The 9295-nt window shown below is 51.8% G+C and overlaps 1 protein-coding gene across 3 annotated transcripts in view; it reads left to right on the top strand.

The window, feature by feature from the left end:
* The first annotated feature begins 653 nt into the window (after positions 1-653).
* The window catches only part of DAO (D-amino acid oxidase), a 16623-nt gene continuing 7981 nt past the window's right edge, over positions 654-9295 (top strand). The window contains exons 1-12 of one of the 3 annotated variants that reach the window (XM_052691077.1): positions 654-984; positions 1072-1369; positions 2201-2405; positions 2764-2878; positions 3048-3124; positions 3396-3461; positions 3702-3756; positions 4106-4210; positions 4288-4370; positions 5227-5344; positions 5534-5632; positions 6307-6451. In XM_052691077.1, coding sequence (XP_052547037.1) covers positions 2212-2405; positions 2764-2878; positions 3048-3124; positions 3396-3461; positions 3702-3756; positions 4106-4210; positions 4288-4370; positions 5227-5344; positions 5534-5632; positions 6307-6408 — 1014 coding nt within the window. In that variant the 5' untranslated portion in view covers positions 654-984; positions 1072-1369; positions 2201-2211 and the 3' untranslated portion in view covers positions 6409-6451. The other 2 variants (XM_052691075.1, XM_052691076.1) reach the window with 2 other exon arrangements.

The following is a 9295-nucleotide window of genomic DNA, read 5'->3' as shown; positions in this document are numbered from 1 at the left end:
GCTGGGCGGGGCCTAGCAGGCCTGGTGGGGCCTAGCGGGAAGGAGTTGAAGGCGGGGTTGGGGGGTTCAGGGCCTTTGAGGGGATGGAGTTGCTGGGTGCTCGGGGGATGGAGGAGCTACGCGATACGGGCTGAGAGATTATGGGTGCGGCCCGCGGGAGGGAAGGCTCTGCAGTGCTTCTCTTTGTGGGGATTGTATTGGTGGGAGTAGGAGAGCAGCTGTAGCCTAGCAGAGGTGGGTTTAGGTGAGATGCGAGGAGGAAAATCTTCAATGTGGGGCTGCGGAGATCATTCTGAGAAGCTGTGGGTGCTCTGTCCATGGGGGTGCCCGAGGCCAGGCTGGGTCTGCCTGGTGTTGTTCAGTCTGGGTGAACTCGTTGCTCCCAGCAGCACCCTGAAGGGACAGTGTAGCAAGGGGGGGGTCCCTGCTCCCAGCTAACAGCGATAGGACGTGAGGTGATGGCCTCATGTTGCACCAGGGGAAGATCAGGCTGGGTATTAGGGACAATTCCTTCTCAGAAGGAGCAGTGATGCAGTGGCACAGCTGCCCAGGGAGGTGGTGGGGTCACCGTCCCCAGAGGTGTTCAAGGGATGTGGAGATGTGGCACTGAGCGATGTGGTCAGTAGGCATGCAGGGGGTGGGTTGGGGTTGCACTTGGTGATCTTAGTGGTTTTTTCCAAACCTTAATGATTCTGTGATTTTATGCAGAGTGTTCCATGGCAGAGAGTAGACCTGAATGAGTTTTAAGGCCCCTTTCCAACTCAAACCATTCCATGGTTCCTTGGTTCTATGAAAAACTTGGTTTGCTGCTGCATCTACATGCCCCAGCCATCCTGAGGAGGTGCCATGGGGATGAAAGAGCATCCATAGAGCATCTGCAGAGCCTCCATTTCCAGGTACAGCATCAAGGAACCATACTAGAACCAGGCTGAAGAAAGTGTGAAGGGTCAGCAATGCCAAAAGCAAGAAGCAGGCAAGTAATAGGTAATTAGTTTAAGAGGCTTTGCTGATTACATGTAAAGCTTTTAATAATTTAGGCCTATGAATATCTCTTTTTCCCCTTTTTTTCAGCAGTGTCTGCCTGTCGCCAACTTTCCCCTGCCTCCTGTGGGACTGTATTTCTGCTGCTGGGGACTCTGACATGGACCACTGTGACCCTATGGGCTTCCAGAGGATGGACCATGGGGCACCAGAAACTCCACCTCCCAGGTCAAAAGCAAAGACTTTGACCCCATTGCCCAGCACAGGGTGCAGCTGCAAGCTCTGGACACTCAGACCTTGGACTGTGAGGCTCCAAACAAGCTACGCTGCACCAGGGGCTCTGCTGAAGCCTCCAAAACCTATAGAGGCTGCCTGGAGAACTCTGCAGGTAGGTCAGTGGAAGGTTGTGTTTCTGTTATTTATTGACCAGCTGAAGGCTCACGGGGCAGATGGATGCCTCCTCAGGGCTGCATTTGGCAGAGGTAGCCCTGATTTCTGCTGGCTCTGACCTGTGAGTGGCAGCAGATGGGAAGCAGCATGGCCCTGTCCTGCTGCCCATCGTCTCTGTGACTCATCCTGCAGCCCAAGCAGACGTCAGTCCTGCTGTGAGCTGAGCAGTGTCACAGGGGTGCTGTGCTTCACCTTATCCAAATAAAACTGGTGTCGAATTAATAATCTTGCCCCAGACCAGGTCTGGCATGCTTCTGGCAGCCTAGTGCCTACAGCTGTACCCAATGCTTTGAAACATGAATGAGATAATCCTAGTAGTCTTTTCCAATCTTAGTGATTCTGTAAAATGTGGAGGTGTAATACTTAGGGATATGGTTGCAATTGGTGAGCTTAGAAGTCTTTTCCAACGTTAATGATTCTATGATGACTTCAAGATGATCTTGCTGGAGGCCAACCCCAGGTCCATGGGCAGAGCCAGAGCTGTTGGCAAGAGCTCAGGGGCTGCAAGCAATGCTTGAAAAGTTTTCCTGCCACGATGGCACACTGCAAACCTACATTCATGATTTCAGTACCTGCACAGAGCACAGAGTTGAAGAGCACTTTGGAGACTCTGTGGGGAAAACGTTTGCATGCGAAGTGCCCTTCACAGCTCAGCCCCTGTGCAATCCTCCTGTGCTCTAGCAGCCAAACTGGCATTGTTTCGATACCAGGAAGCCCCATGCCACCCTGGCCCCAGTCCCTTCTTCCAGGCCTTTTTCTCACCATGCAGAGCCCAGAGCCATGCGCATCGCAGTCGTCGGGGCTGGAGTGATCGGCCTGTCCACCGCCCTGTGCATCCACGACCGCTTCCATGCACTGGTGCCCCAGCTGCAGCTGGAGGTCTACGCCGACCGCTTCACGCCGCACACCACCAGCGATGGGGCTGCAGGCCTGTGGCAGCCCTACCTGAGCGACCACGGCAACCTGCAGGAGACGTGAGTTGGGGGGTCCCTTTCAACCCAAGCCATTCTGTGATAACTGTGCGGATTAGGGGCTGAGCTGTTGGAGAGGAGCTCTGCGGAGAGTGACCTGGGTGTCCTGGTTGATCATGAGCCAGAAGCGTGTCTTCGTGGCTAAGAAGGCCAATGGTACCCTGGGCTGCATTACTAAGAGCACAGGTGGCAGGGTGAGGGAAGTTCTCCCCTCTGCTCTGTCCTGGGGAAGCCATATCTGGAGCACTGGGCCCATTGCTGAGCTTCCTGTCTGTCTTGAGCTGGGGAGCCACTGGAGAGAGTCCACTGGAAGGCTGCAAAGATGGCCTGGAGTGTCTTCTGATGGGGTTTTTCCACACAGACTGTGGAACAAGGAGACCTTTGAGCACCTCCTGGGGTACCTCAACTCACCAGAAGCAAAGGAAATGGGACTGTTCCTGATTTCTGGATATAACCTGTTTAAGCAGCCTGTACCGGTAAGGAGAGGGCACAGGGGAGGCAGGAAGGGCTCCAGCTCTGGGCAGTGTGCAGGTTTGAGTTTCTGGGCTGGAGCTGGGCAGCAGGGATGTCTCTGTCACTCCTGCCCCTGCAGTACCACAATTGATTACTGTCATTTGAGTGACATCAATCCTTCTCTCCTTGCAGGATCCATCTTGGAAGAACATTGTCCTTGGCTTCAGGAACTTGACACCGAAAGAGCTTGAACTCTTTCCTGGCTACAGGTACTTTCAGGCCCTTTTTCTGAGAGTTTCTGGGCTCCATCACAGTTACTTCCCTTAAAAGTAGTACAGATCACCTCAAAGAAAGCGATAACAATGCATGAAAACCATTTCAGCTTCCTCTCTCATTTCACTGCATACCATTGAACTTGAGAAGAAAACAGATATGCAGTAAAAGGGGAAAAAATAAAGCCCTGGCTCTGCCTGTGCATGAGGCAACCACCCTTGGGCAGCTGTTGTGGTCTTTACTACTTTCTATCCTCATGTCTTTCAGCTATGGCTGGTTCAACACGGCGCTGATGCTGGAGTGCAGGAGCTATTTGCCCTGGCTGACCAACAGGTGAGTACTAAGCCCTGCTGCTGCTCTTCCCTGGTTGACCTGGAGGGCTCAGCAGGGCTTTTGGCCATTAGGGAAATGAGCTAATAATGGCTGGAGAGTATTTAAGAACTGCTGAAAAGACCATGGATGTTTATTACAAGGAGCAACAAGCCATACTTACCCTGTGCATCAATTACAGGCATTAATTTGAATGGTACATTGGCTTTTATGTGCTGGTAAGAGATGAACTTGCTCTTCCAGGCTGGCGCAGAGAGGCGTGAAGTTCTTCCACAGGAAGGTCGAGTCCTTCGAGGAGGTGAGCTGGGATGTGGGGAGCACGAGGCTGGAATTCCTGCTGCAGAAGGTTCAGTGAGGACACCCACCCCAAAGCACTACGCTTCAGCAGAGCTTAGGGCTGGTGGGGAGCCAGGATGCAGTGAGGAATCAGCAGTGCAGCTTTGCCTTAAGCTGCAAACACTTTCTTTGCTTGTACACTTGGGAGCTGTGCTGAGGAAGCTATGCCTTGGGACTGGCCCTTCTGTTCTATTCAGTACCAGAGTGCTGGACCAAATGCATGGTTTGGTATTGATGCAGGAGTCTCGTGCTCGCTGGGGTAGCATCAGTGCCTGCATGCTGCACACTGCACCACCTCTGTCTCTTGGCAGATGTTTTCCCAGGGAATTGATGTTGTCATAAATTGCACTGGGATCCGTGCTGGGGAGCTGCAGCCAGACCCAGCTCTGCAGCCTGCCCGTGGGCAAGTCATCAAGGTGAGGCTCAACCTGCTCCATATGCATCCCATGTCCTGCCTGTCACCCGCTGTCACCCTCCTGCTTTCTTCCCCCAGGTCCTGGCCCCATGGTTGAAGCACTTCATTATCACTCATGACATGGAGTCAGGGATCTACAGCTCACCCTACGTCATCCCGGGGTAGGTAGCAGCGATCCTGGAGCTAGCAATGATGTGCACTCAGAGCAACCCCCAGCACTGCTCCCTGTTGACATCTGCACACAAGCTCTGCCTTCCCTGCCCGTCTTTTACTGTGGAGCAGAGCTCAAGGAGCAGCAGTGCCAGGCAGAGCCCAGCTGCCAGCACATCTCCAGCATCTGCTTCCCTCTGGCTGCTTTCTTAGAGATGCTGGGATCTGTCTCAGAGGGCAGCAGATGCATGTACCCAGGGAGCTAAGCAGCAGGGTAAATAAATCCATGTCTGCTGTGCATCCCTCCTGCGTCCCCCTGAGAGCAGCCATCCACTGCACTTTGGCAACGGAGAGGTTTTTTAAGCCGTAACCTGAATGCTGCACATCTGGCACTTCCATTGTGCTAATATCTCAGGATTAGGCAAGAAGCCCAGATGTAAATAGGAACTTTGAATGCTCACAGCTCCCAAGTGAAGTGCTCCAACTGATCTCTTATCACAGTCCCAACCCCACAGAAATTCCTCTCTCCATGTGTTTATTTTTGCTAGCTGTTCCATAGCTGGGTATAGGCTGGCTAAGAGGGGAGCAGAAAACGGTGGGAATCTGAGCTCCTTGCCAGGAGCATTCCATTCCTTCACCCTGTTGATAGCAGATGAAATCAGCCCTTTTCTTTGCCAAGGCCTTTCGGGTGCTGATAGTGTTTAATGAACAACTTTCCCATGAGCAGACACTCAGGCAGACCTTTCTGCCTGCTTGGCTCCCGAGGGTGCCTCAGGCAGGAGCATGCTGTGGGTACAGCAGGACCCACACTGAGTGCCTCCATCTGGTGGCACCAGGACCATTTACTGCCCTTTGCTCTTGGTACAGGAGTGAGTTCACAGTTTTGGGAGGCATCTACCAGCAAGGCAACTGGAACGAAGAGAACAGTGCTCAGGACCACAAGTCCATCTGGGAGAGGTGCTGCAGGCTGCTGCCCACGCTTCAGGTGAGTGACCCCAGCCCAGCACCAAACCCCAAAATCAGCAGCACATGGTGACTGCCTTCAACAAACCCTGAGAGCTGGAGGGTTTTCTGTGCACCCCCTCATTGCTTGCACCTTCCCGGTGTGGTTGCTGGGAGGATTTTGGCTTCTGTGAGTCAGAGCAATGCTGGGCTGATGGGATTCTGCTTTCAGAAAGCAGAGATTGTGCAGGAGTGGAGTGGCCTGAGACCAGCACGTCCCAGCGTCCGCCTGGAGCGGGAGAGCATTGGCCATGGGCGTTCAAGGACAGAGGTACTGTGCTCATTAACTGTGGTGCTAATTGGGTGCTGATGGCTACAAACTTGGCTGCTGCTCTGCAGCCACACTGCCACGCTCAGCTGTCCTCGCTCCATCTCCCCTCTCCTGATGGCAAATCCTCAATTCAGTTTCAGAGATCAGAGATAAGTGTCAAAAACATTGTGATGGATTTTATGGGGAGAGCATTCCTGCCAAAGGAAAACTTGTAATTGGAGCTTTGTCCTTCACGGACAGAGAAAAATTCTGAGGCACCAAGCCCTGCCTATTTCTCTTTTAAGAGAAAGGAGTTGGGAATGGCACCAGCTGCTGTGTGCCACTGTCCTTGTGGCAGACAGAGATGGCGTTGTGCTTGAGGCTATTCAGCATAACACCATCCATGTAGGATCCCATCACTCCTCAGCTCTTCAGCCTGAAGCTCATCTGCAGTCCTACAAAGGGAACTGTGGTTTGGGTATGTGCTTCTGTGCAGCTCTGAAGAAAAGATTAGAGCTCCAAAGGGGATGTGACTGCAAAATGTAATTAAGTGTAATGAAAATAGATTCAATTTTTAGCTGGAAAGCTTTGGAAAGAGCTCAGTGTATTTAGGCAAACGTGGTTCAAAGTGAGGCTGCGTTTGAATTGCTGTTTGGATCATTCTGTTCCTTTATCAGCATGTCGTATCTGTGCAGCTTTGGCACAGGAGCGGTGCAGCCATCGATCCCAGCAGCAAGTCGGGCTCCAGCCGAAGCAAAGCCATTTACCTTGTCAGGAGCAAACCCTGCATGCTCTGAGGAGCAGGGTGGTGAGCTGCTGCAGTCTGACTCCCTCTGTCCCCAGCAGGTCATACACAACTACGGCCACGGTGGCTTTGGGATCACCATCCACTGGGGCTGTGCCATGGCCGCAGCCCGGCTGCTCGGGAACATCCTGCAAGAGAAGCAGCAGCCCCAGTCCCGCCTGTGAGTTGCCTTCTCAGCTGGGATTATTGCGATAGCAGTACCTTAGAAATCACAGCAAAAAGATCCAAGCAACACTGGTGCACGTGGGCTGTTGACACTCCTGCTGGCTTTGCTGATGCTTCCTCCTGTCTTGTTTTCGGGTTGCTGCCAGTTCTGCTGCTGCCATTTGCCAGACGGCCGAATTTCCTCCATCGTGGCCTCGTGCAACCTACCCAAAGGAAGTGCTTTAAAACATGGACTAATTATCTGTGACAAAGTGCACTTCTGTCTCAGGGATCAGACTGCAAAGGGCAGGTGGAGTTCAGTTGAAGCCTTGGCAGTCCTGCAGTTTATCTGCACGCTGAGACAGGATCTGAAAGCGAGCTGGTGCCGTGCGAGGTCTCCACTGGCTGCTCAGACACCCGGCATGTAATTGGATTTGCAAGCTGCCCCCAAGAGGCAAAAGCTCCTTAGTAGGAAGAAGCTCCTGGGGAAGTGACAATGGCCTCACAAGCACGTGCTCCACTTGCAATTGCTTTTCTTACGCTCATGCCAGGACAAAGCACGGGTCTGCAGCACCTGGTTAGTGTATCTGGCAGCAGACAGCAGTGGTTACCTAAAATGGCTTTCCAAATGATGGTTTTAGTAACAAAAGCAACATGTTCCAGCCCTGTGTACTTGCCAATTCCTATATATAGCACAGTGCATATGCCAAATAGCTGTTCTTGTCCCTAAAACTCCCACGGGCACTTTGGTTTCTCATTTCCCTCTGCTGTGAAGAAGCCTTGGGGCTGTGCTGATCAGAGGAGGCAGGGACACCTCCCAGGAGGGTGACTCTTCTTGGAGAGAGGAGCCAGAGGTGGTCAGTGTCACTTCCAAGGGCCCCAGGCCTGGTTCTAGAGATGAGCTTTGGCCTCTTGTTCTGTGCCACGTGCCTTTCCTGCTGTAAAGATTTCACAAACAGAAAGGTGCTGTGAGGTCAGAAAGCATCAGCCTCAGATCCAAAGTGCCGTACTGGTAAATGAGAGCTGCTGCCGTGCAGCCAGGTTTGTCTCACCTCCTGGGGAGCTGGATTCAACAATCCCATGGCCCCTGCACCCTGTCCAAGGACCTGTTGTGATGCTTACCCAAGAGTGAGCGCTCAGTGCTGCAGGAAACAATCCACACACACAAGACCTGCTGCCCCAGACATGTATGAGCCTTGTCTCTGTTTCCGAAGTGCTGTGGAGGTCACTGTGCCAGCACAGCCCCAGGAGACCTCCCCATGACATGGTTCTCCACTGAACGCTGTGACTGTTCACACTGTGAACTTAGCAAGTTTTACACGCTGTGAGCAGTGGGAACAACCTGAGCAGCTTTGCTGAGCACGAGCTCAGTGTTTGCCATTGTACAAACGCAGCAGTAGTTCTCACCATAAGGGCCAGGATTTCTCAGGAGTGCTGCTCTGTCCCCTCTCTTATTTCTCCACCTTTTGCATCCTTGATGCTTGCCCGTGCTGTGACACCTGCAGCACCACTGTGTGGAAATAGGAGCTCCTGTCATGTCCAGTCTGTCTGCCAAAGGGTTTCCCACTTCATCTGGCAGCTCACCTGATGTACTGCAGTCACATTTATAGGGTTGTCATGCAGAAAAGAACAGTGAAAAGAAAATACCTAGAGAAAATTTACCATTGATGGATGCTAAATCTAATTGTCTGTAGTAGTGCTGGAGTAGGAGCTGTTTGGCAAAGTGGCATCTGCTTGAGTTCATTTATACCAAATAGATGAGATATGAAGGACTGTCTTCTCCTCACGTTTGTGCTGGTGTAACTCCAAGCGAAGAAGCAAGCTGGCAAAAAGCAGTTGATTCTTCTGATCTCAGAGCCTGTAGAACAACTGCCCTGCATGGGTCAGGATGACAAACGCAGCTGTACGTGGCCTCTTAGAAAACAAACAGAAATGACTGGGTTTTATTTACAATTTCTATGTTGCTTATTTTCTAAAAGGCTACAATTTAATGTGTGTGCACAATAAAGATCATAGCCAACTACCCTGTGTGATGCTTTTTGTAACAGTACCATGACTTCAAATTTGATTTGACAGCAACATTCTAGCAGATCACCATTCCTTCTCCCAGTGTTTAATGCTACGTGTTTCCTGGATGTTTCCTCCTGCAGAAGGAACAGCTGTCATTTCACTTTCTGAGTAGACAAACAAAGCTGAAATAGTGCAGTGTGAAGCTGTTTGGGTGTCTGTACGTGGCTGCCCGTAGCCCTCAGACCGCTAAGAGCTCACAGACAGAACTGTGTGGGGTTCTGCCATTGGGCTCAGCTGGGCTCTGCTTGGAGAGCAGAGCTACAGGAGCAGAATTTTGCACTGCTGGAAGCAGTGGAACACCATGGGGTAGAAGAATCATGGAGAGTTAAGTTCATTTTCTGTGGCAACGGTAAGAGAACCAGGAGGGAGCCTGGACAGCTACTGCAAATGTGTTCTTGACAAGCAAAAAATGTCCTCTCCAGAAGCAGAGTCAGCACAATTCAGGAGCTCACAGCGATGGCCTGTGACACAAAACAAACCTGGAAACGCACCAAGTATCAGTAAAGTCATCCTCTGTGAGCCAGCGGCAGCTCTGGCATTTTGGAAAGCAGAATGAGCTTCAGGAATGGCTGAAGATGCCAAAAATTCACAGAAGACACAGAACAAACACTCTCCCAAGTCTTGCTGCCACGATGCAAATTCACAGCAGTGAGAGCAGAGCTGCT

Source organism: Tympanuchus pallidicinctus, unplaced genomic scaffold (assembly GCF_026119805.1).
Source record: "Tympanuchus pallidicinctus isolate F22 unplaced genomic scaffold, pur_lepc_1.0 scaffold28, whole genome shotgun sequence".
In the NCBI taxonomy this organism is placed as follows: Eukaryota; Metazoa; Chordata; class Aves; order Galliformes; family Phasianidae; genus Tympanuchus; species Tympanuchus pallidicinctus.
This window is presented reverse-complemented; position numbering and strand designations above follow the sequence as displayed.